This window comes from Eumetopias jubatus, unplaced genomic scaffold (genome assembly GCF_037043125.1).
Source record: "Eumetopias jubatus isolate StellerSeaLion01/CBP00866 unplaced genomic scaffold, mEumJub1_p1.0 scaffold_9, whole genome shotgun sequence".
Lineage (NCBI taxonomy): Eukaryota > Metazoa > Chordata > Mammalia > Carnivora > Otariidae > Eumetopias > Eumetopias jubatus.
Genome location: NW_028274815.1, coordinates 21,238,521 through 21,265,785, shown reverse-complemented (window position 1 = coordinate 21,265,785; position 27,265 = coordinate 21,238,521). Strand labels below are relative to the sequence as shown.

The following is a 27,265-nucleotide window of genomic DNA, read 5'->3' as shown; positions in this document are numbered from 1 at the left end:
CTCCAGACTCCTTAAAAGCTGCCCCCACTCCCCCGCAGCCTGCTCTGCAGGGACTCCTTAGAAACGTGCTAGCGAGGGCGCCTGGGTGGCTCAGATGGCTAGGTGTCTGCTTTCGGCTCAGGTCATGATCCCAGGGTCCTGGGATCGAGTCCCGCATCAGGCTCCCTGCCCCTTGGGGGCTTGCTCCTCTCCCTGCCTCTCTCTCTGCCTCTCATGAATAAATAAATAAATAAATAAAATCTTAAAAAAAAAAAAAAGAAAAGAAACGTGCTAGCGAAGTCTCCAGCTTTCTGGTTGCGCTAGCCAGGCCCTAGATACCCTCCAGTTCATTCATCGTTCATTCACCCATTTATTCAGAGAATATTCGTTAGGTGCCAACTACTCGCCCGGTTGGGGGGGCTATGATGTTGAGCAAGATGAACGAGGCAGAGGCTGTCTGGAGACACAACGTGAACCTCTTCCTCCCAAGACGCCACGCGCTCACCACGCACGCACATGCGCACGTGCGCAGGCGTCTGTGCTGGCATTTTCGGTGCAGATCTTCCCCAAAGCCTCTGACGGAGAACCCAGCTGCCTGCCGAGCATGTGATCTCTGTGGGACACAGACAAACGGAGAGGAAGTTTGGCCTGTAACTTAAGGCAGCTGGGGAGGAAGAGGGGTCAGGCATCCTGGAGGGGGTACCCCAGATGTACACATCAGCCACCTGGCCTGGGGAGTGTGTAACTCTGAAGGGCAGGCACCCCGTGGAAAAGAGCACCCTGCCAGGGTCTCGGGTTCTGGGCGACTTCAAGCCGTCCTGGGAGCAAGGCTCTTTCCAGAAGGCCAGGGAGGGACCCAGGGACCTGGTTCCAGCATGTACATGCCTGCGACATCGTATTCCTTCACTGAATCCTGGCCTGGCTCCTGAAGCTGAAGCTCCACCCCGCCCCCCTCTCCCCCCCGCCCCCCTCTCCCCCCCGCCCCCGTCTCCCCCCCTCCCTCCCCCCCGCCCCGCCCATCCCCGGAGACGGGAGACTCTGGGCGGGACCCTGGCATCTTAGATAAATGCAAAGAGCCACCCAGTTAGAGCTCCAGCTGGTTGAACACCCAAGGGTTTTGGTGATGGAAAGTCCCAGAATTTTCCTTTCTTTCTCTTACTGGGGAATTATACAAAGTAAATGAAGAATAAAGAGGAGAAGGAAAAAAGAAGAGCAGGTCAGGAAGGAAGAGGTAGAGAAGGAAAGCATTTTTTAACGAAACGCAGATCTGATCACAGTATTTCCCCCGCTTTTAGTAACTTCCCATTGCTCATGAGATAACCACAGCCTTCTTTACCCTCTCCCGGATCTCCCCACCCCTTCCAGTCATATGGGGGTTCTGGGGCCTGCTAGGATGTGTTCACACGACTTGTGGGAAATTGCCCCATGGGGTTGCAGCAACTAAAACAGGGAGCACGGTAATAGGCCCATCCTAAGGAGCATAGAGAGCTCCGAAAAGGGGGTTTTAGTCCTGGCTCTATGACTGTAGGACCGTGAGAAAATCATGGTCTCCAAGCCTCCTTTTCTTCACTCGCTCAGTGGTCAGGGTGAATAATCCCTGCCCTGCTTCACTGGCTATTGTGGGGCTCAGGTGAGATAAAGAGCCTAGAAACCCTTTGTGAATTCTCAAGTACTGAACAAATAAAGGATTGTTCCTACTACAGAGTAAAGTACCTTGAGAAGTGTCAGCGGCCTACCCCTCTTCTGTCTAATAACCCTCATGTCATTACAACACTTTAAGCTTTTCCAAGTACTTCTATATACATTGTGTCCCTTGTTCTGATTCCGTCACGGTGCAGGGGCTGGGCAGGACTGCCCCTTGCTGGGCCTATCCAGGCACAGGCTCAGAGGGGTGAAGTCACCAGGAGGCCCAGTGTCACGGGGCACACAGTGGCCAAGCCAGGCTGGAGCTCAGGTTTCCTGACTCCAGCTCAGAGCTTGCTCCCAGCTCCTGGGGCCACTCCGCTCCCCCTGCTCATAACAGCTGTTGTTCTTTTTTGATTCTAAACCTTCAGAGGGTACAGAAGGGATCTTCTTAGGGAATTAACTTCCCCATCGAAGAGAACACCTGAGCCTTTACCAGAGACACAGGCTTGGGTTTTGAAAATCTATTTGGCCTGGCCTGTGGGCGTTTGTCCCAACTCCTTTGTCACTCCTCGGTGACAGCAGTCAGCCAGCACTCAGGCCAGAGGTGCGCATTTTTTTTTTTAAGATTTATTTATTTAGGGGAGGGGTGGGGGAATGGGTTAGCCTGGTGATGGGAATTAAAGAGGGCACATTCTGCGCAGAGCACTGGGTGTTATGCACAAACAATGAATCATGGAACACTACATGACAAACTAATGAGGTATTGTATGGTGATTAACATAACAATAAAACATTTAAAGAAAAAAGATTTATTTATTTATTTGACAAAGACACAGCGAGAGAGGGAACACAGGCGGAGGGAGTGGGAGAGGGAGAAGCAGGCTTCCTGCTGAGCAGGGAGCCCCATGCGGGACTGGATCCCAGGACCCTGGGATCATGACCTGAGCCGAAGGCAGAAGCTTAACTACTGAGCCACGCAGGCGCCCCCAGAGGTTCGCATTTTGGACCACTTTGGAATCCTTCCTCCCGACACCATTTGATGGCTCTCACAGCTAGAGAGCGTATTCCGTGTCCAGCGGCGGGTCTGGGGAGAGGCAGACAATCAGCGCATGCTCCCTGACTCACAGCGGCAGAAACAGCATCGCATGAGAAACAGTCAAGAGGATCGTGTGAGTGCCCTCTCAAGGGGGGAGACACGGTGACCCCCCCCCCCCAGGATGAGAGACACTACGAGCTCAGAAAGGCAGAGATCCCCGGGGATGCAGGGCGACACTGAGGAAGCTTCCTGGCTGAGGACACCCGCGTTCCCCCTTCCCCCAAGTCAGTCTCTGTGTCAGACTGAAACATTCCTGCAGTTTGTGAATCACACCAGGAAACCGCCCCTGCAACATTCCAGGATGCAGAAGCCAAGACCTTGGTCTGACTGCCGATTGGTGGTGGTGGACCAGGGGAAAGGGCACCAGACTGGGCAGTCTGCAGATGCAGGATTCTGTGCCTTGATCTCCACATGAGTCGGATGAGGCAGAGAGAGTCGGGTGCTTTTCCTATCAAGGTCAAATGCCAGGGTGGCCAGAGTTTCGCCTCAACTCAGGTCTCCTGACTTTCCCCTCTAGGTACCTCCCAGCTTAGGGTTGGCTGACAGGCATGGGGAGAACCATCTGGAATTCAGGAGCAGAGCAAGGCTAGAATGTTAGTGGGCAATACCTCCCACCCCACCTCACCCTCACTTCCTTTTCCTGAGTCCCAGAGGGCTTGGATGAGGTCGTTCCCACATTTAAAATAGTGTTTGAAAATAGAAAAACAAAAGGGTCACCCTAAATGTGCAACAATAGGGAGAATGGTCTGAAATAAATTATAAAGTTAAGTGGCCATCTAAAACAATAACGCTTTTATTTTTTATTTATTTTTTTTTAAGATTTTATTTATCTGAGAGAAAGAGACAGATAGTGAGAGAGAGAGCATGAGCAGGGAGGAGAGGAAGAAGCAGGCTCCCTGCTGAGCAGAGAGCCTGGTGCAGGGCTCAATTCCAGGACCCTGGGATCATAACCTGAGCCAAAGGCACTTAACTGACTGAGCCACCCTGGCACCCCAACAATAATGCTTTTAGAGTCTAGGTGATGGTTGAGACTTCACTGCCAAGCTGGGAATGGGGCAGATGGCCGAGACTGACTCTTGCACCTGCAGGATCTCACCTTGGTCGTGCAGACACTCCTGCAACAGATGCAAGATAAATGTCAGACTATGTCCGACCAGATCATGGGAAGAACTGATGGCATGAGTAGTCCCATTGACGACCTGGAGAAAAACATTGTGGACCTCGTGACACAGGCTGGGCTGGAAGAACTGGCAGGTAAAGACAAGATAAGCTGCCACACCAAAGAGCTGAAGGTTGCTAATTTACACTGAAATCCGGAACACCATTTTTACAAGCCAAGAGAAGACTGAAAGGCTTTTTGAAGCAACTACTATGGGTAGACAGGTTTTCTGTGATAAAGTGTGCATTCTTCTCTTATCACATACTGTCTAGTGAGTTTATAGAGTGATTCCTCCCAGTTTCTTGAACATGGTAACTTCACGTCTTGGACCTTAGTCAGTTATGCTGCTAAATATTAAACACCCAAACTTGGCAGTTTCTGTATAAAATTGTCAAATTTTTTAGTGTAAAAAAAATAAAACAACAGTTTTAGAAAATAATATAGGAAAATATCTTTGTGCCCTTGGGTAGAGGAAGAGTTTTAGAGCAAAACATGAAAAGGGCTAATCAAAGAAAAAGATTGAGAAGTATGTCTGCATTCAATTTAAGGAATCCTGGATATAAAAAGGCACCACGAAAAGAATGAAATATCAAGCCACAGAGAAGATGCTTGTAACACATATAAGCAACAGAAAGTTCAAAGCCAAAATATAAAAGAACTCCTATAAAGCAATAAGAACAAGACAGGTAACTCAGCAGAAAGATGAGCAAGAGGGGCGCCTGGCTGGCTCAGTCAGAAGAGCATGAGATTCTTGATCTTGGGATTGTGAGTTTGAGCCCCATGTTGGGCATAGAGATTACTTAAAAATAAAATCTTAAAAAATTGAGCAAGAGATATGAAGGGATAATTCACAAAAGAAGATACGAAATGTCAACAGGCATATGAAAAGATGTTTAACTTTATCACCAGGGAAATCCAAAATAAAGCCACGATGAGATATCAAGTATCCAAAACTGAGAATGCCAATATTAAGTGTTGGTTCTGATGTGAAGCAACTGGAATGCTCATACATTGCTGTCAGGGCAACCCGTTACACCCAGTTGGGCAAACCATTTGACACCATCAACTGAAGTTGAAACTTGCATGCTCTATGACCCAGCAACTCCACACCCAGGGATACGTGCAACAGAAATGGGTTCAGTGTGCACAGGAGACGTAAACAAGAATGCTCATAGCAGCAAAACCTATAATAACCCCACATTGGAAACAACCTGAATGTCCATCAAGAATAGATGATAATTTGGAGGTACTGGGTGGCTCAGTCAGTTAAGCATCTGGCTCTTGACCGAGATTTCGGCTCGGATCATGACCTCAGGGTCCTGAGATCATCCCCACGCATCAGGGTCTGTGCTCGGTGGGGAGTCGGCTTGAGGATTCTCTCTCCCTACCCTTCCCTCCTCTCGTGCTCTCTCAGTTTCTTGCTCTAAAATAAATAAATAAATCTTAAAAAAAAAAGAGTAGGTGATAGATGGTATAGTCATACAATGAAATATCATACAGAATAACACTATACACAACAGATGCAACAACATGGGTGAATCTATCAAATAAAAGAAACAAGAAAAAAGCCAGGTACAAAAGAATACACACTGTATAAAATTATATAAACCTCAAAAGTGGGCAAAACTGGGGAACTTGGCTGGCTCAGTTGGTAGAGCATGTGATTCTCCGTCTCAGGGTCGTGAGTTCAAGATCCACACTGGACGTAGAGTTTACTTTAAAAAACAGGCAAAGCAAAACCATAATCTTTAGATGGTAAAAGAACAACAACAAAAAAAAAAAACAACCAAGTGCATATCATAAAATCAGGAGTGGTTTCCTTAGAGAAGAAGGAGAGAAATGTGACTGCAGAGGGTCCTGCTGGGCACTCCTGGGATGCTGGCAATGTTCTGTGTTTAGCGTGGGTGGTTGGCACGGGGATGTTGGTTTTTTTGGGGGGGGTTGTATTTTTGCGGGGGGAGATTGTTTTATAATAATTCTTTAAGCGGTATATTCAGGCAATGCAACTTTCTGGGTGTGTTTTTTTTTTTGACTGAACTATGTGAAATTGCCAATATCAACCATTTTCAACCTATAAAATGGCAATTTCAGATGGTTCAACCTAATATTTCACAATAAAACCCAGTTTACATGAAGATAAGCAGCCATTCAAAATGATGATTGTAAAGGCCATTAATAACTACATTTGCTTATATGCTTTATTTAAAGATTTATTTATTTATTTGCGAGAGAGAGGGAGAGAGAGTGCATGCGAGCTAGTGGGTGGGGAGGGGCAGAGGGAGAGAATCCTCAAGCAGACTCCTGGCTGAGCGCGGAACAGGGTGCAGGGGCTTGATCCCATGACCCTGAGATCACGATCTGAGCCACAACTAAGAGTCGGACGCCTAAGTGACTGGGCCACCCAGGCGCCCATCATTTATTCAACAAATGTTCAAAAAAACAAAAAAACCACAAATGTTTCCCGAGGGCTTATGATGAATCAGGCATACTTCTAGGCACTGGACTAGAGAATCGAATTCTGTCATGGTGCTCCCATTCTAATGGATTTGAAAACGCAAGTGAATGAAGTGGAGGAGAGAGGCCATGTGCAGCCACGGGAGGAAACGCCCAAGGGCAGAAGAGAGAGCAAGTGCACAGGCCCCATGACTGGAATGTGCTCGGCAGGGCTGAGGAACAAGGAGGCCGGTGCTACTGAATCAGAGCGCAGCCAGGGCAGAGTCTGTACACATGACACGGGAGCAGGAACCGGGGACCCGTCACGGAAGGCCCATGTGCCCAGGCAAGGGACTCCGGATTTTATTCTGAGAGTGATGCGAGGCCACTGGAAGGTTGAGAGCAGGAAGTGGTATGATTCGATTTAGAGCGTAGAAGGAAGACTCTGGCTGTTCTATAGCAAAGGGGAAGTAGGGGCGTGGAAGCAGGGATTCCTGTTAAAATGCTACTGCAGTGTCCAAGTGAGAGGGAGGTGAGACCAGGGTGGCAGTGGCGGGAGTCAGGACTGGTAGATTTTATAGGTAGAACCCAGGTAGGATTTGTTGATGGACTGCATGGAAAGTAAGCAGAAAAAGAGTCGAATATAAATATAGATAGATAGATAGATAGGTAGGTAGGTAGATAGATAGATAGATAGATAATAGATTAGATAAGATAGATAGATAGGTAGGTAGGTAGATAGATAGATAGATAGATAGATAGATAGATAGATAGATAGATAGATAGATTTAGATTTACTTCAGTGAGAGAGAAAGAGTGAAGGGGGGAGGGGCAAAGAAAGAGGGAGAGAGAGTCTCAAGCAGACTCCCTGTTGAGTGTGGAGCCTGACGCAGGGGCTCAATCTCACAACCCTAAGATCATGACCTGAGCTGAAACCAAGAGTCGGGCGCTTAACTGGCTGGACCACCCAGGCACCCTGATAATATGTATATTTTTTTAAATTAGGACACACAATTCTATATAGAGCCAAAACTCTTCAAAACATGTTCTGGGGCACCTGGCAGGCTCCAGTTGCAGGAGCATGCAACTCTTGATCTTGGGGTTGTAAGTTAGGGCCCCATGTTGGTTACAGAGATTACTTAAAAATAAAATCTTTAGGGGTGCCTGGGTGGCTCAGTCGTTAAGCGTCTGCCTTTGGCTCAGGTCATGATCTCAAGGTCCTGGGATCGAGCCCCACATCGGGCTCCCTGCTCAGCGGGAAGCCTGCTTCTCCCTCTCCCACACTCCCTGCTTGTGTTCCCTCTCTTACTGTGTCTCTCCCTGTCAAATAAAAAAATAAAATCTTTAAATAAATAAACAAACAAACAAACAAACTGAGGTTTAAAAATAAATAAATAAATGAAATCTTTAGGGGGGGGGGCCTGGGTGGCTCAGTTAAGCAACTGACTTGATTTTGGCTCAGGTCATGATCTCAGTGTTGTGAGATGGAGCCCCTGAGAATCTCTCTCTCCCTCTCCCTCTGCCCCTCCCCCTACTTGCACACATGCCCTCTTCTCCTGCTTGCTCACATGCCCTCTCTCCCTCTCTAAATAAATAAATAAATCTTTAAATAAAAAAATAAAATAAAATAACGAAAATTAAAAATAAAATAAAAAAAAAAAACATGTTCTTAAAGTAGTTTCGTAATAAGAAGCTCAGGCATGGAGAAGTAGAAGAAAGGCAGTTGGGGAGATGGAAAATTTTCATCACTGGATGGGTAACACCATTTAAAAAGCCAATGCTAATTACACATAGTACAAATGGCCACAGGAGGTAAGGAAAGAGACACACCGCCCCGCCCCAGGCCTGGAGAAGGCAGAAAAGTGTTCACTGAGGAGGCAGGAGCTGATATGGGTGTTGAAAGAAGAACGTGGAGCTGGTCCACAGAGGGGACCTATTGAAAGCAAAGCCTCTGGCTTTGCAAAGCCTTAGCCCAGTACAGAGTGATAGGAAGAGCACCCACTTTGGATTCAGAGACATTCAGCTCAAGTCCCAGGGCTGCCAGGTACCACCCGGATTAATGTGGAAGTTAGAGAAAACGTCTGTAATCCACCTATTAGGTGCCCAGTAAAGGATAGCTACGAAGAACAGTGTTTTTTTAATATTCAGATTTTTTTTAATTTTCAGATTTTTCTGTATTTTGAGTGGAGGGGATGGGTAGTTGACTCAACTCCCATTTACCAGAAAATACCGCAGAGGAAGGAAAAAATAAACTGTTAGGAAAAGGAGAGCTGCTAGTCATCTAGACCTGGACACTGCAGGGGGTCTAGAGTTAGCTAATCTCACAGTGATGGATGGTCTGGAGACTTGGCACTCAGCCAGTGATTCTGTCACATGGTCATGTCTCCCTCTGCTGGCAGAACTTGGTTTTGCAGGGTAACCCCAAATCCTGAATAACTTGGGTCTGAAAAATTTGCAGGCCCCAGGATTACTAAAGAGCTAACACTGTCTTCTTGGTATAATCCCACCCTGACTGGTTTCTGGGACCTCACTGGAAGAAGATGCTTTTATGGGAATCCCCTGGGAAAGAACTGTCATTGTCACAGAAAACACAAGTGGAAGGGGGTTTCTTCCTCCCACCGAGCCAACGATGGGTCTGGACTCCTGTGAAACCATTATTCAAACCACGACTGAGAAGCAAGCATCCTGCCATGTCCACAGGAAGCTCGCCTTGTGGCATAGGAGACAGACCACCAGGACTGAAGGTTTGAAGTCTGAAGACTGACTGTGTCACTTGGTGGCAGGGTGTCCTTCCCTAGTCACTTAGCCTGAAGCTTAGAGTCCTCCTTTTAATGTGGGGATATTAATATTTGCCCCTCTCCTGGGGCTGATGTGGGGATTAAGTGAGAAATAAATGTGATAACACTTTATTAACTGTAAATCATTCTATAGGTATAAGGAATTTTTTTTTCCATCGCTTCTTTGTCTTGCCTCCCCATTTCCTTACTCTGAAGGTCTTGGAACATTAATTCATTCATTTGCTTAACAACCGATTTTGATCACCTGAAGTGAATATAGTATCATGCTAGGTATGGGGAAAGGAGACACAGAGGCTAGCTCCTGTCTTTGGGGGGCACACGTTATGGGGAAGGAGACAGACTCAAGTAACCACAGTACAAGGCAGACTGTGATGAGTACTATAAGGCTAATTAAACAAGGAGCTATAATATTATGAGGAAAGGAAAGATTAATTAGAATAGATAGAATTAGGGGAGTCAAAGGAGCCTTCCCAGAAGTGATATTCATACAGGGCTTTCATTTATTTCATTTATTTATAAAAATATTTCCTGAGCACATGCTGTGTGCCAGGAACTGGACTAGTCATGGTGGATACAAGAATGAACCAAACAGGGGCGCCTGAGTGGCTCAGTCGTTAAGCGTCTGCCTTCGGCTCAGGTCATGATCCCAGGGTCCTGGGATCGAGCCCCACATCGAGCCCCACATCGGGCTCCCTGCTCAGCGGGAGGCCTGCTTCTCCCTCTCCCACTCCCCCTGCTTGTGTTCCCTCTCTCGCTGTGTCTCTCTCTGTCAAATAAATAAATAAAATCTTAAAAAAAAAAAAAAGAATGAACAAAACAGAGGCACCTGATTGGCTCAATCGATGGAGCATGCAACTCTTGATCTCAGGGTCGTGAGTTTGAGCCCCACATTGGGCATAGAGTTTACTTAGAAAAAAAAAAAGAAAATGAATGAAACAGTCATGTTATATCTTCACGGAACAACAAAAGTGGGCAAATAATTATTTAATTACAATTATGCTAAGTTGGGCGCCTGGGTGGCTCAGTTGGTTAAGCGACTGCCTTCGGCTCAGGTCATGATCCTGGAGTCCCGGGATCGAGTCCCACATCGGGCTCCCTGCTCGGCGGGGAGTCTGCTTCTCCCTCTGACCCTCTTCCCTCTCATGCTCTCTATCTCTCATTCTCTCTCTCTAATAAATAAATAAAATCTTTAAAAAAAAAACAAACAATTATGCTAAGTTCTATGAAAGAAAGTGCAGGGAACAATAAGAACATATTACAAACGGATATAAACTAAGTGGGAAAGTCAAGACATATATCCTTAGGGATTGACATTCAAACTAAGAGCTGGAGGATGAAGAGCAGATATCTAGGTACAGATGGTGAGGATAAATGTTCTATGTAGCAGAAACAGGCCCTGTGTAAAGGCCCTGCGGTAGGAAGGTGGAAGGGAGCTGAAGAAGGCCATTGTAACTACAGCCCAGGGAGCAAGGGAAGAGTGGCATGAGATGTGACAGGAGATATGGCAGGTACCAGCCTGTAGAGGTCTTTGGGGGCTACATTCATGATTTGGACTTTAACTTAATAGCAGTGAAGAGCATTAAGAGGTTTTAAGCATGGGGTGACATGATCAGACGTGTGTTTTTAAAAGATTACTTTGTAAAGAATGGATGAGTGGAAGCCAGAGCACATCTAGTGAGACCAGACTGGAGGCCATTGTGGGACACCAGGCCAGAAAGGTGGTGTCTTGGGTCATGATATTGGCTGTGGAAGGGGAGAAGAAGTTGATAGATCTGACAAATATTAAGGAAGTTGAATTGATAGGATTTGGTGTTTGGAGGGATATGTGGAGGGTTGGGGAGGAGCTGCTTACAGAGCTAGGGATCATTCTTGGAGGACAAAATTTGGAAGGGAGGATGATGAGTTCAGTAAAAACAAATAGAATTTCAAGCACATGGGAGCCATCCAAGTGGCTATGTCCATTAGAGAATTGGAGATATATATATATATTTGGAGCTCAGAGAAGTCTGGGCTGGAATACCAATTTAGGAATCATTTAGACATTAACTGAAGCCATGAGCTATGGCGATCATTATAGGGTGACATTGAAAGAAAAAGAGGGCTTAGGACTTTAATGAACACCATTTAATGTTGGAGTTGAATGAGGTCAATTGGTTAGGAAGACTGAAACTGAGCAACCAGAACTCATGAGAGCTGGAGGAGGAAACCCAGAAAAGTGTAAGTGTAAGGTATTGAAAACCCTGAGAATTTGCTAAAGAAGGAAGCTCTGTCAAAGGCTCCTATTGAAAAGGGCCCGCTAGAAATGGCACCTTGAAGTTACTGATATCCTTGGCAAGAGGAATCTCTATTGAGCAGTGGTTGTAGAAGCTATATGGAGTTGCAGAACGAATAGGTGAGGCTGTGTAGACAGGAACAAAGTTAGGAGAACATTGCAGACAGAGATGCCGTATGAGCAAAGGCATATGGAGGCCCCCAAAATGATGGTGTGTTTGGAGGACTTCAAGCAAACCCCAGTGGCCAGAGACTTGAGTGTGGAACAGGGAGAAGGAAGGAAGAATGGCTGACAAAGATGCTGAAAAGGGAAACACAGGATGTGACAACCTTGACTATGAAGGACAAAAGGAAGGAAAATTCTGATTTCTTGAACACCTTCTACATTCTGGGAGTTTTTACATTATCTCACTGAATACTCATGTAAACCCTGTGAGTAATGGCAGAATTCTTATCTTCACTTTTCCCACTGAGAAAATAAGCTATTCAGAGAAGTTTTACTTTACTGAGGATCATACATCTTGTGAGCAATGGAATTCCAGACTCCTTCCCATGCAGAAGGATCTGGGCAAGTGTCTTGCCAGCTGGTGGTATCAAGTGGCAAAAATGGGGCCAAAATCCCTTTCATCCAGCAGCTCCATGGTGTCAGGTGAGTTAGCCAAAGCAGAGAAAGGGTAGTCCAACAACCAAAGCCAAATGCAACAAGAAAATAGTCCAAGAGCCAAATGATCGGTCCATCCAGAAGTCAGGTTGCCAGAGCCAAGAGAGGTTAGTCTACAAAGCCAAAACCCCACCCAGTAATTGGCCCAAAAGCCAAGTTAATCACAAGCTGCAGAGCTTGATCAAAGAGAGGGTTGTGGAAAGCCAGGAAACTTCACAAGTAGGCAAGCCACCGGCTCAGTCTCAAGCTTCTGGTCGAGCTGCCCTGCAGGTCCTGGGAATTTGAAGATGGGGAGGAGGTGAAGAACTAAACCAAAAGGTCCTCAAGAGAATAATATCGGAAATGTTTTGTGCAAAGATTCTTCTGGCGTCTCTGTGGAGAGGGGCCTTGAGGTTTCAAATAACACTACCTCCTCAGTCTGGATCTCAGAGAGGAAGGACAACTCAGGCTCAGTCCACAGATGCAACTGCCCTCTGCAGAGTAGAACATGGGTAGGACACTGGCTCGGTCCTTGGACTTGAGGAATTATACCTGATTTGTATCCTAGAGGAAAAACGCAAAGACCCCCAAAGAGGAACACCAAACACGGACCTGGTCTATCAAGGATACTCAAGAAAGTGAGAGCTGTTAGGCAAACCAAGCCAGGCCACAAGCATGTATTAAGGGCTTACTTAAAAATAAGTCTCAGGGACACCTGGGTGGCTCAGTTGGTTAAGCGTCTGTCTTCGGCTCAGATCATGATGCCAGGGTCCTGGGATCGAGTACCACATTGGGCTCCCTGCTCCATGGGGAGCCCGCTTCTCCCTCTCCCTCTGCCTGCTGCTCCCCCTGCTTGCGCTCTCTCTGTCAAATAAATACAATAAAATCTTTTAAAAAAGTCTTCTCAGGGGCACCTGTCTGGCTCAATGGGTGGAGCATGTGGCTCTTCATCTCCAGTAGTGAGTTTGAATCCCATGTTGGCTGTAGAGATTACTCAAAAATAAAATTTGAAAAAAAAAGTCTTCTCATTGGCAAAATAGTTTATTCATCATTTCATTTGAGTCTCACAGCCTCTCTACAGAGTATTATTCCTCTCCCCCTCTCCAGTTGTTTTATTTTTTAAAAAGATTTTATTTATTTATTTTTATTTATTTATTTATTTATTTAACTTAGGGAGGGGAGGAGCAGAGGGAGAGGGACAAGCGGACTCCCTGCTGAACCCCAAGCAGATGGGGGCTCATCCCAGGACCTTGAGATCATGACCTGAGCCAAAATCAAGAGTTGGAGGCTTAACTGACTGAGACACCCAGGCACCCTCTAATTGTTTTAAACAGATGAGGAAATTGAGCCTAGAGCAAGGTTAAGAGATTGCCCAAAGTCACACCGCTGGATGGAGATGAGAAGTGCAAGCTGAACCCAAGCTTTGTTTTATGCAAATTCTGTGTCTCTTTCTGCTATGGAAAAGAAATTGATCAGGGAAGGCGCCCCAGAGGAGGAAGTGCCTGAACTGCGCCATTGGCAGGCCACCAAATGTAGAAGGGTGACAGCTCCCTCTGGGCAAAGGCACAAGGATGCAACACGGCACAGCCAGTTAAGAGAACAAAACACGGTTCTTAGAATGTGAGCTCCTTGCGGACAAGAGGTCCAGCTCCTAGAATGGGGCCTGGGGCTCAGCAGGCGCCGGGTAACTGTTTGAAGGAATGAATGTCTGGAACGTAGGTTCTCTGTGGAAGAGTACCTGGAACGGAGGCTGGGAAATTAGGCCGGGGTCAGAAGATGGAGGGGCTTGTATACAATATGGAAGCCTAGAGGAAGAGGAGGGAGGGGGACCCGGGTGCATGTGCAGAGAAGACGTGAGGCGAGAATCAGCTGGAAGGTGGTACCAGGAGTCAAGAGCAAGGCCAGAAGTAAACAGGCTAGGGAAAGGGAAGGGCAGAGTCAAGAAACATTCAGGAGTCAAGGTGCCTAGCAACACTCTGAAGGGAAGGGGTGACATGAACACGTCCGCAGGCTGAAAGGCAGGAGCAGTGGAGAGATGGAGGACGGTACCTTTGGAGGGAACAAGTTGGGTGGTGGATACCCCCGTCCCAGGTAGGCTGCAACCTCAGCAGTCCCTCGTAGGCTGCGTGCCAGAGAGGGAGGGGCCTCCCGGACTGGAGAAGGCATCAGCAACCTGCCAGAACCGGGTTAACAAAGGCAGGACTACAATTCCCAGCATGCTCGGGCCCAGTGGGGTGACGGCGGGCGGTGGCTGCGCCGCACCCGCCTGGTGGGCGCGGGACCTGGGTCGGCACCCGAGCCTGTCATTCCGGAGGGGCCTGCGGGGGTGCGAGCGGGCGATGCACCCCTGTCCCCCGCGCAGCCGCCGCGCCGGGCTCGCGCCTCCCGCGCCGCGGCCCCGCCCCTTGCCCCACCCCAGCCGGGCGGTTTAGCTGGGGCCGCAGCGCGGCGGCAACATCACTCTCGCCGCCGCTGCTCCGCCCCATCCCCTTCTGTTTTTCTGTCTCATTCTCCGGTGGCAGCGGCGGGGAAGGTGGAGGCAGGGGCTGCAGCAGCCGCGCTGGCTGCAATGAATGATCCCCCAGCGCGGGGGAAGGACTCCAGGTGAGCCTCTGCCCTCGGGAGGGCCGGGACCCCCGGCTGCCCAGGACCGGCAGCCCCTGCCATGGAGCCCTAGAAGAGGAGGAGGAGAAGACAGCTTCGCCGCCCACCCCCATCCCATTTTCCTCTTCCTTTATCTCATTGTTGCCGTTGCTGTTTACGGCAGCGCTCCCTCTGCCCCAGCATGGGGCGGGCTCCGGGCACTGCCATTCGGCCGGCGCGGCTCCCGCGGCTGCCGGGGGGTTCTGCCTAATTCTCCCCTGCCCGGCCGGTGCAGCGAGGACCGGAGAGCGGTGGAGGGAGGCCCGGACTGCAGCAGCGGCGGCGGGGCCACCTCCCAGCATCCCCACCCTAGGAGGCTGCATGCGGATTGAAGAGCGGCGCCTGGGGGCTGGGCTGGCCCCGCTGATCCGGACCTAGGGAGGACAGCAGGACCGCCCAGGCTGCGGAGGGGTCCTGGGGGCAGGAAGGACAGAGCAGCAAGATGGCCAGTAAAACCAAGGCCAGCGAGGCCCTGAAGGTGGTGGCCCGGTGCCGCCCCCTCAGCCGGAAGGAGGAGGCTGCTGGTCACGAGCAGATCCTGACCATGGACGTGAAACTGGGCCAGGTGACCCTGCGAAACCCTCGCGCTGCCCCAGGGGAGCTGCCCAAGTCCTTCACCTTTGATGCTGTGTATGATGCCAGCTCCAAGCAGGCGGACTTATATGATGAAACCGTGAGGCCCCTGGTAGACTCGGTGCTTCAGGGTTTCAATGGCACGGTGTTTGCCTATGGCCAGACGGGCACCGGCAAGACCTACACCATGCAGGGGACCTGGGTGGAGCCCGAGCTGCGCGGGGTCATCCCCAATGCCTTTGAGCATATCTTCACCCACATCTCTCGCTCCCAGAACCAGCAGTACCTGGTCCGGGCCTCCTACCTGGAGATCTACCAGGAGGAGATCCGGGACCTGCTCTCCAAGGAGCCTGGCAAGAGGCTAGAACTGAAGGAGAACCCAGAGACCGGTGTCTACATCAAGGACCTCTCCTCCTTCGTCACCAAGAATGTCAAGGAGATCGAGCACGTGATGAACCTGGGGAACCAGACCCGGGCGGTGGGCAGCACACACATGAATGAGGTCAGCTCCCGCTCCCATGCCATCTTCGTCATCACCGTGGAGTGCAGCGAGCGCGGCTTAGATGGCCAGGACCACATCCGTGTGGGCAAGCTCAACCTGGTGGACCTGGCTGGCAGTGAGAGGCAGAACAAGGCCGGCCCCAACTCCACCGGAGGGGCGGTCACACAGTCCACGGGTAGTGGCGGCGGTGGCGGCGGTGGTGGTGGTGGTGGTGGTGGTGGTGGTGGTGGTGGTGGTGGTGGAGAGAGGCCTAAGGAAGCCTCCAAAATCAACCTCTCACTGTCTGCCCTGGGCAACGTGATCGCTGCTCTGGCAGGCAACAGGAGCACCCACATCCCCTACCGGGACTCCAAGCTGACCCGGCTGCTCCAAGACTCTCTGGGGGGGAATGCCAAGACCATCATGGTGGCCACTCTGGGCCCGGCTTCTCACAGCTACGACGAGAGCCTCTCCACCCTGCGCTTTGCCAACAGGGCCAAGAACATCAAGAACAAGCCCCGGGTGAACGAGGACCCCAAGGACACGCTGCTGCGGGAGTTCCAGGAGGAGATCGCCCGCCTGAAGGCCCAGCTGGAGAAGAAGGGGATGCTGGGAAAGCGGCTCCGGAGGAAGAGCAGCCGCAGGAAGAAGGCCGTGTCAGCCCCCGCTGGGTACCCTGAAGGGCCGGTGATCGAGGCCTGGGTGGCTGAAGAGGAAGATGACAACAACAACAACCACCGCCCGCCCCAGCCCATCCTGGAGTCAGCCTTGGATAAGAACATGGAGAATTACCTGCAGGAGCAAAAAGAGCTCCTGGAGGAGGAGAAGGCAGCCATCCAGGATGACCGCAGCCTGGTGAGCGAGGAGAAGCAGAAGCTGCTGGAGGAAAAGGAGAAGATGCTAGAAGACCTAAGGCGGGAGCAGCAGGCCACAGAGCTGCTCGCGGCCAAGTACAAGGTAAGGGCCCCAGACCGCAGGAGTACTCCAGAGGTGGCCAGGGGGATCTGGGCTGGCAGGCTTTTCTTTGAGGGTCTATGATCTGACCTGAAGCAAGGTGTCCTCCCTCAGCACAACACACTTGCCCTCCTGCCAAATACTCCCCTGGAGCAGCCGGGCAAATAAATCCCTGTGATTCTGGGCTGCCGGGCGGAGCCTCCCAGGAGCATTTAGGAGGACAGACAAACCACACACGCACACACACACACACACACACACACACACACACACGAAGCAAAGCAGGCAGGTGGTCTTTCAAGCCAATGAGCTTGGGCTGACCTGACCCACAGCCTGTCTGTCTCTGCTGGTGGCCCTCTGGATCAGGTCCACGGGACGACCAGGCAGGTCCTCGGCCTCATTTGGGTGTGGGTTCTCTTGCATGGCCACCTCCCCTGGGACCTCCTCCCCCTGTAGCACCTTCACACCTCACACCATTTTAATAATATCTGACATTTGGATAGCACTTCCCAATCTACCAAATGCCCCACAGACAGGATCTCATTTGATCCTTAGCCATCCAGGATACTGGTTCTTAAATCCCCATTTTATAGGGGAGGAACTGAGGCTCAGGGGTGGCATGACCAAGCTTCCATCCTACCAGGCAACAGAGCTGAGCCGAAGCACATGGACCTTGTGCTCTTTTGGTGCTTGGATGACAAGGAGGGACTAGGCATGGATCCCGCTCCCCCTGAAAGCTGTCCTTGGGACCCATGCAGGGCCCAGTGCTTGGGAGCATTAGGAAGGAGATTCAGAGATCACAGAGAAGGGAGGCGAGAGCACTGGGCTCTACCCTGGAGAACCAGAGTCTAGGCCTAGCTATTCTGTCGCTCGTCGAGTGACCTTGTGTAAGCTGCTTCCTCCTTCCCTGAAGCCTCAGTTTCCCTTTTTGTAAAATTGAGGTGGCCTGGGTGATCTCTGAAGCTCTTCCAACCTGAGAAGCAAACTGGCCCCCACACCCAGGCCTCATCCCAGCAAGATCTAATTTCCCACTGCCCTGAGAGCTATCCGGCCATCCGGCCATCCTGAGCCGTTCCCTTCCTGATGGGGGCCCCCTAGGCCCAAGGTGGGGCTAAGCTACAGAGGCCACTGCCAGGCACAGCCACAGACCTGTTAAATTTCATTGCTGCAGATACCACAACTCAGTGTTCCAGGCATTTCCAGGTCCCTGGATTCCTCAATGCTGAGGTTTGGAGGAAGGACACAGGGAACCAGGAGCCGATCACTTGCTGAAGAGAACAAAACATTGCTATTTTTTTATGCCCTCTCAAGAGTGTGGGCTGGGGAGCCGGGAACCCAGCCTGGGGAGGGAGAGCGGCAGCTGCTGGGAAGCCGGGCAGATGAGCTGTATGCCATTGTCTGTGTTATGGGAATGTGCTGCTGCATCGGGGGCTCTGGCCTTGCATCTTTAATATTTAATTCACCTCCATGAGCTCAGCAAGGGTTCTGCTAGGGGGCTTCCTCAAAGAATGGCTCAGGGGCCTGGCACCTTTGGGGCCATCCGGGGAGAAGCAAGATGTTAGCTGAATAGTTAGACTCAGCCCTCTCTCGGAGGAAAGGAATCCAGGCAATCTTGTGCTTTCCACTGGGAAATCTTACATGGGCAGTCTGTCATTGGCTTCATTACCAAGGGTACCTCTTTCCTCCTTCCTTCCCTTCTCCACCCTCATTCCCCTTAAAGCTGGGAGGTAGTGGAGGCCCAGACAGTACAGAAGCACACTTCAGCCCTGAGGAAATGGGTAGAGGGGTTGGTGTGAAGGATCCAGTGGATCCTTCCCATTGGGAACAATGGGATCTCCCATTGTGGGCAGCTGACTGGCTCCCTCAGTAAGATTCTTGGATCTAAGGCAATGGGGGACACAGATAATAGGACAGTCAAGAATTCAGGGCAGCTAGCACCAGAATTCTTGCACTGGAGGCATGGTCCACAGAACCCTTCTTCTTAGAGCTGGCAGGGGCCTTGGGAAACTGAGGCCTGGACTTGCCCAGGGCCACACAGGTGAGTTAAGGAGGTCCCAGACTCTTCATGCTTGATCCAGCCTCTTTCCATTACACCAGAGTCCTGATGTTACCTGTGCTACTTGATAATCAGACTAATTCATTTTTATATAACACTTTGACATCTTCATCTCAAGCAACCCCAAGAGATGGGTATTCCTGTTCCCATTTGACAGTTAGGAACACCAAGACTGGGGAGCTGGAGTGGCTATCTCCATGCCCCCGGGCTGAGAAGTGGTGGTGGAGCCGGGACTGGGACCCGGGGCTCCTCATGCTCCCAGACCCTTCCCAAGTCCTCACCATCCCTCCATGTCTGCTCACTGTGTGACTCAGGGCAAAGGCCTTTGCCTCTCTAGGCCTCAGGTTTCTATCCTCCTAATGAGGAGAAGTCTGACATATCTCCCTGGGGACTGGGTGAAATGGTCATTATGTGCCAGGCTCTCAGACATTAGTGAAGGGGGCGGGGTGGCTGGGAAATTCCAGGAGGGGAATGAGTCTGTATCCTGTGACTTCTTGTCACACCCAGCCCAGGACAAACAGCAACAAGCAGCTTGGAGTGGAGCCCGGACAGAGGACCCCAACCCAACCTCTTTGTACCCCCAAGGCACTGCCTGGTTCGGTGTTGGATCTTTCTAGGATGGAGGAAACAATTTGAGGGCTCCTGAGGGATCACAGTGTAAAAGAGGGGAGGAGCACATTAGAGATAATCCCAGGCCTGCCTATTTCACAGGTTTGTGCCCAAGATGAAATGAGATCATTAGTGGGAGGCATTTGAAGTAAGTTGAAAGTACCAAATAAATGGAGGGGCATTAGCAGCGACAGGGTGGCCTCTGTCAATCAAGCAGGGGTCCAGTGATCTGGGGGACTGACATCTTAGTTGTTAGCTTGACTCCCCCCCGCCCCCCCCCCCCCGGCCAATCCCAGCTTCTCTCCATAACCCTACAGCTCCGGAAGCCGAACCAGGCAAGAAAGATCTGGGAGAACTCGGAAGACAGGAGCTTGGGTCCCTCCTGGAAATTAACTGAGTTTTTGCTGCCCACCTGCAACACACTTCTCCAGGTCCCACTTCTGAGCTCCCCGAATCGCCTCCCCCCCATTCCCTTCTTCCGGTTCACGCCACCCTCTGGGGGCAACTAAGCCATAGCTGATACGACCTACTGCCCTCATTCACTCTCTGACTCATCTTACAGTCTAGCTCGCCTGCTTCCCCTGCTTGCCACCTCCAGGCTCCCCGTTTCCTTTGTTCTCCCCTCACTGTGTACAAACACCATGCCTGTCTCCTTGGAGTCTCCTTTCATCTCTCCTTCCATATTCACTGTGGGCCCCAGGGGATGTGAGGGTGTGCAAATGTGTGATTGTGATCAGTGCCCGGTTTCTCACTAATCATTAGCAACCCTTCCTTCCGTAGTATCCCCAGGGGGCTTGATAGCATGCGAGGCCGATGAGGAAGGGGGTGCAGGGAAAGTCAACTGCACAACGGAGGCTGTAGCTCAAATGTTTGTGCACAGTGCACAGACCACAGTGAGGACTGGTGAAGGCGTGTGGGTGGGTCGGGAGAAGGCCCACTTTACTCACATTTCATTGTGCGAGACATTTTTTTAAATGACTGCTTTAATTTTGAACCCAGTTTTTTGAGGGATTGGACCAGGTGATTTCTACAACTTTGATCGTAGATACTTAGAAGGAAAGAAGAGTGTCTAGGGGAGGTCAGGGCTGCAGATGGCACCAAATGCAGGCTCCAACTAAAGAGAGGAGTGTAAGAGGCCCCGCCTGTTGATCCCCTCATAAGTAGGTCTGGAGGGAGAAGAGCAGGCGGGTCTTGGCTGGAGCCCAGCTCTGTCTCTGGTGGGTGTAGAAAAGAGACCCTGCAGAAGTAGCCCCCACAGCCAAAGGGATGAGGTAATCGCAGAGAATACAAACTGCATTGAATGTTTACTGCCCACTCTGTGGCTCCCTCTTCTTCCCCCCACCTCTCAGCATTGGCATTAACCATAAAAAGGTATGCAAGGAGGGAGTGTCAAGCCCCAGAAACAGCAGTAATCACAATAATAATGCTGTTTCCTTAACACTTGCTATGTGCCAAAGCCTATACTACATGTTATGTACACATGATCGAATTTAATCCACACAAACACCTTCCAAGAACGGTGTTGTTAATCTTCCCATTTTATAGCTGAGAAAACCAAGGCCCACAGAGGCTAAGTAACTTGCCCAAGGCCTCATAGTTTGTATGTGGCAAATCTAGTTGAGCCCAGGTTGGTTTAACACAAAATGTGATTTTCTTTTATGCTTCAAGACTTGGAATATCAATTTGGGAACTGGTTGCTAGGAAGGTGGTGAAACTGGCAGAAGCTCGTGCCGTGGAATGTGAGGTGACAAAATCCAGTGGGCAGCTGGAAAAGGATCGGTGGAGTTTAAGAGCAAGCACAAGACTAGCGATGGAGATTGGAGGCCCGTCTGTAGAAGAGAGCTCAAATGAGACCCATGCCCTCTGTTCTTGACACTCTCCAGCTAGTAAATGAGTTCCAGATCAGAGTCTCCCATTCTGGTATCTCTGCTGACCTTATTTTGTAGAGTGCTGTCTTCAGATCATGTGTATCAGACACAGATAGGCTTGGGTTTCATGACTTATTAGCTCTAAGACCTCAGTTACCTCATCTATAAAATGAAATAATAACAGTACCGACGTCGGTGTTATTGAGAGGATTAAATGAGATAATGTCAAAGCACTTTGCACACTTCCTAGCAGGTAAGCACAACTGTTTATTACTGCCTAATGGACAGTTTCACTTGGCTTCACCTTGATAAGTCAAACACACCACATTTTAGACTGGCATTCAAGACCTACCAGAGACGGGCTGCCATATATCTCCTCCATCTTCCCCATCCAAGCAAGCTACTCTAATAGGAGAACCTCACAGCCAGCTGATCTACCCCTATCTTTTGAACCTAATATGCACCTCACTGCCTTTCTGCTGATGGCACTGTTTTTATATCCTAGGTTGTCCTGGTAGCCAGGGGGTGGGAATTATGGGAGCAGACTAGGCTCAATATAAAGAACTTCTTGACACCTAGAAATGGGCTGCTTCTAGAGGTAGCAGACTCCAAACCCTGGAAGTGCTCAAGGAGAAATGGAGTGTCAGAGTCGCTCTAAAGGGATTCATGTATCAGCAAAGCCATTGAACTAGATCGTCTTTAAAGTCCCCTCCTCCTAAAAGTCCTTAATTGTTAAAAATACTATTTTTTTATTTTTCGTTTTTTTTTTAAAGATTTTATTTATTTGACAGAGAGAGAGACACAGCGAGAGAAGGAACACAAGCAGGGGGAGTGGGAGAGGGAGAAGCAGGCTTTCCTGCTGAGCAGGGAGCCCGATGCGGGGCTGGATCCCAGGGCCCTGGGATCATGACCTGAGCCAAACGCCTAATGACTGAGCCACCCAGGCGCCCTATTTTTAATTTTTTTAAAAGATTTTATTTATGTATTTATTTATTTATTTGTCAGAGAGAAAGCGCACAAGCAGGGGGAGTGGGAGAGGGAGAAGCAGGCTTCCCCGCCCAGCAGGGAGCCGGATGCACAACTCGATCCCAGGGCCTGGGATCGTGACCTGAGCTGAAGGCAGACGCTTAACTGACTGAGCCACCCAGGTGCCCCCAAAATACTATTTTTTTTAAAGATTTTATTTATTATTTATTCCTGAGAGACAGAGAGAGAGAGAGAGAGAGAGAGAGAAGCAGAGGGAGAAGCAGGCTCCCCGCCGAGCCGGGAGCCCGATGCGGGGCTCGATCCCAGGACCCTGGGATCGTGACCTGAGCTGAAGGCAGACGCTTAACTGACTGAGCCACCCAGGTGCCCCCAAAATACTATTTTTTATGATTTTTTATTTTATTTTATTTTTTGAAAAGATTTTATCTATTTATTTCACAGAGAATGAGAGAGAGAGAGAGCATGAGACGGGGGAGGGTCAGAGGGAGAAGCAGACCCCCTGCTGAGCAGGGAGCCCGATGCGGGACTCGATCCCGGGACTCCAGGATCATGACCCAAGTGGAAGGCAGTCGTTTAACCAACTGAACAACCAGGTGCCCCCAAAATACTATTTTTTAGAGCAAAATATAAAATGCTCACTTCATCTTTTTGAAAATTAAGATCAGAGGGTTTAGATTTTCATGTATGCATTCAATCAATAATAAATAATTTTCCAGCTCTTTCTCATGGCCAATTAGAGAAAGACAATGAGACGAAGAAGAGAGAAGAGAATGGGGAGAAAAACAGGGAAGAAACAGAAGGGGACGGGGGGGGGGGGGGGAAGGGGAAAGTGGAGGCCTACGGGCAGGGAGAAGGAGGGAGAGAGTGGGTAAGGGGGTGAACAGCAGGGATTCTGGGGAGAAGCCCCAATAGGAGAGAAAGTGCTGTAGAGGACAGTTAAATACTCATCACTGGCAGTGTGATCATTTAACAGAACTATCACGAGTTGGGGGCATTTTGTAATATAAAGATTTGACTGGCAGGAAGCATTTAATACATTTCCATCAGAGGTTTTGGGCTTCAAGTTACGTGGAGGCTCCGCAGGCCTTTTGGTCCAGGGTTGGGTTTCTCCCGATGTGCGTTGGCTGGAGGAGTGTATTATACATTGCCCTTAGTCATTGCCAGCCCCCAGATAGCACAAGACTGGATGAAGTGGCTGTAATAATGTTCTCTTTGTGCTCTGAGGACTAGAGGAAGGGCCTGGAATTCAGCTGGAGAAGGGCACCCTTCTCTGGCCATGCCCTGCTAGCGCGTTGCACCTGGCCAGTCTTGCACACTTCTGGAGGCTAATGGGCCCGAGAGCTGCTGAGCCAGGTGGCCTGAGAAGATAAAAAAAATGGTCCCTCTTCCCACAAATGCAGCCCTTCAGCCCTGCACTCTGTGCAAGGCACACCCCTGTGCTCAGAGTTCATAGGGCATCTGCTCTTGTGGTTTGGTGCATCTAGAATTTTTTATCCTGAGAAATTCTTGGGCATTAACTCCTGGTCAGACTAAAGAGTTACTTTTTAGTTGTCTCCCTTTCCTGCCAGATGTACTCAGCCCTGGAGGACCAGGCCTTGGGCTGGTCTGTTTCTATATAGCACTAGGTAATGGACCTGCAGGTTTTCTCCTTTCTCGAGGTGAGCCTGCAGAATAATAATGGCAACAATGGTAATGATGATGACAGCTACCATTTCTTTATTTTTTATTTTATTTTAAAGATATTTATTTATTTATTTGTTTGTTTGAGAGAGAGTGTGAGAGTGAGAGAGCACAAGCAGAGGGGAGTGGCAGAGGGAGAGGGAGAAGCAGGCTCCCCAAGCAGGGAGCCCGACATGGGGCTCGATCCCAGGACCCTGCGATCATGACCTGAGCCGAGCAGAAGGCAGACGCTTAACCAACCGAGCCACCCAGGCGCCCCGACAGCTACCATTTCTTTAATGCATGTCTAACACCAAGCATGCCGCTGTTTTCTTTATGTGCATTGTTTTCCTTGAATCCTCACAATAGCACCATGAAGTAGTACTATTTTAATCTGCATGTGACAAAGGAGGATACTGAGCCGCCTTAAGGAAGGAACAACCCAAGGTCACATGCCTAGGAAGTGTTAGGGCCAGAATAGCAGCCTCTGTGTGCCTGATCCCAGAACCATGATCTTTACCTCGACACTGTAATACCAGCTTCGGAAATGAAAGATTCATACCAGATCCCTGGCTAATAGGCCCCAGTGGGAGCTCTTGTCTGCTGAAATACTTAACTCAACCCATCTCTGTCCTTCCATATGATGCAAACCCCCAGCCTCTGACTCACCTGGCTCCATCCATTCATATAATCAACAAATCTTTTTAAGTACCCATGACCAAGAACATAAATCAGTAATCACAGTTAACGAACTCTTCAAATTATTTAAATTTCTGGAAGGAATCATGAGAATTGACTAATAGTGGTTGTTTCTAGGAATTTTAATGGGGGAGGGGGCTTTTATTTTTCACTTGATACTTTTTTTTACTTTTATCTTTTCATTTTTACGTAAGCATGTATTACTTTGTTAAATAAAAATTAATCTAAAAAATTTAAGGGAGAAAAAATATAAAAGAAATGTGTTAACACCTGGTTGGAAGGTTGGCTTAAAAATCATGAATAACTGGGGCGCCAGGATGGTTTATTTGGGTAAGAGCCCTACTCTTTGATTTCAGCTCAGGTTATGATCTCAGGGTTATGGGATTGAGCCCTGCGTCGGGCTCAGCATGGAGTCTGCTTCTCCCTCTCCCTCTGCTCCTCCTCCCCTCGCAGATAAATAAAATCTTTTTTAAAAAATGAATAATTGGGGCATCTGCGTGACTCAGTTGGTTGAGTATCTGCCTTCGGCTTGGGTCATGGTCTCAGGGTCCTGGGATCAAACCCCTCGTTGGGTTCTCTGCTCAGAGCCCTGCGCTGGGTTCTCCGCTCAGTGGGGAGTTTGCTTTTCCCTCTCCCTCCCCCTCTCCCTCTCTGTTCTCTCTCTCTCTCTCTCTCTCTCAAATAAATAGAATCTTGGGGTGCCTGGGTGGCTCAGATGGTTAAGCGTCTGCCTTCGGGTCGGCTAACGTTCCCAGGGTCCTGGATCGAGCCCTGCATCAGGTTCCCTGCGCCGCGGGAAGCCTGCTTCTCCCTCTCCCTCTCTCCCTGCTTGTGTTCCCTCTCTTGCTGTGTCTCTCTCTGTCAAATAAATAAAATCTTTTAAAAAATAAATAAATAAATAAAATCTTAAAAAATAATACATTAAAATTAAAAAATAATAAAAAAATGAATAATTGAGGGAGATCCAGGGTTGATAATAATTCTCAGTGATACCCAGTTATTGGCAATCCTGTGACCTTGGACAAATCCCTTTCCCTCCAGAGACTGTAAGAAATCATCAGTAGATGATTCCTTGCTTTCTGCACGATTTGCTGATTCACCTCTGAAGCAGCAGGTCAGGAGCCCAGGGTTAGAGGTCAGCCTGAATGTCGGGCAGTGGGAACTGGAGCGGGATGACCAAGCATTGCCCGGAGCTGCAGGCCATACGACCCCGGATGACCCACCTAAGCCCTTGGGCCCTGTGCCTAGGCTGTCAAAGGCTGAGTCTGCACTTGATGCCTCCTTAGTTCTTATCCAGTTCTGACACTGTAGCACTCTACTGTCTGGCCAGAGGGAAATAGGAGAGAAGGAAGAGGGTAGGAATGAGGTCTGAGGTGCTCATGGTTTTCTCACTGAGGTAGAGGGGCCGATTTTTTTCTTCCTGCTTTTCTCCGAGGGGCATCGAAGCACTACCGGGCATCCATACTCTGTCCAGGACAAGGCTGCAAGTGGAGTCCAGCTCACCTCACTCCCCAGCCTACACGTTTCCTGATCCCAAATTGTTTCCTTCTTGATGAGAGAATTCCTAGCATTGGAGAGACCCATCATTTCTGTTGTGTTTCGAGCCAACCAAGGAGACTCAAGGCAGGAAATAGACTGGGTCTCCCGATTTCTGTTCTGCAGGACAGAGAATCACTGAAAATAGCGCTCTCCTTCCCTTTACCATTGTCTCTTTTGTTTCTTTTTCCCTTACTACTGGCTCCTTGAGATCTATAACCAGGGAGCCCCAAAAGGAGAAATAGGTCTGGGACAGTTGGAGTGGCTGTAATAAGAGAGAGAAGCAAAGATCGGCCCGCGAATTGGGTTTTTTGGCTCTTTGTGATGAGTTTTGAGTACCTGTCAATCAGATACTGATTGACGAGTAACCACTGACATGTGATTGTACTTTATCACTTACCAAGTACTTTCACGTCTGTTATCCAACTCACCCTTCTTACCCAAAGCCTGCAAGGTTAGTGGATATTCTCTTCCGTTTTACAGATAAGAAAACTGAATTCCAGGGGCTGATGCCCTAGAGTTCATAGCACATAGGGTGTACTAGCGTTCAGGCTCTCTGACATTGCCCAGTGCTCTAGATGTCGCCCCTCTATGGAACAGGGGACGTGGCCCTTTCCCATGAGCATCCCAGGACTTAGCCTCTCTCCGGGATGCTAGCGATCCTGACAACCTCCCCCAAGCACGTGATTAACGCTCTAACCCACTCATCTCAGAGGTCCCCATAAGATGCCTCAGGTTCAGAAGCATCTTCAGCAGAGATCTGCCTGCTTTCGCGCGCAGAGAAAGAAATGGTGCCCCGAGCTTTCCTGATGGTTCCTGAATTGGCAAAGGTGCAAATACCAAATGCTGCTGCTGTTCTCCAAGGCACCTTCCTGCCTGAACCCAGGAGAAAGCTGTAGCCCAGGGAAAGGGACCCCAGTGGAATTAAGAGGCTGGTGTTCAAATATCACCTCTCCCGTTTGCTGGCTCCATAACCTGGAGTGAGTCAGTTCACCTGTCTGAATCTCGGTTTTCTTTTACATCAGATGGGGATCATACTTGTTATCTCGCGTGGTTCTTAGGGGGATTAAATAGGATGATTAGTTTAAAAGGGACCTAGCCCAGCCACAGGCAACATGACAAGTTGCATCTGACACTCCTGTCTCCTGCCGTGTGTGAGCAATTAGCTGGCAGTGGCCGAGCAGAGCCTGTCTGGCTT

The 27,265-nt window shown here is 49.5% G+C and overlaps 1 protein-coding gene across 2 annotated transcripts in view; it reads left to right on the top strand.

The window, feature by feature from the left end:
* Positions 1 to 14,436: 14,436 nt before the first annotated feature.
* Positions 14,437 to 27,265, top strand: part of KIF3C (kinesin family member 3C) — a 35,252-nt gene continuing 22,423 nt past the window's right edge. For both annotated transcript variants that reach the window (XM_028099617.2, XM_028099616.2), the window contains exon 1: positions 14,437 to 16,656. In XM_028099617.2, the coding sequence (XP_027955418.2) occupies positions 15,088 to 16,656 (1,569 nt within the window). In that variant the 5' untranslated portion in view covers positions 14,437 to 15,087. The remainder of the gene's footprint in view (positions 16,657 to 27,265) is intronic.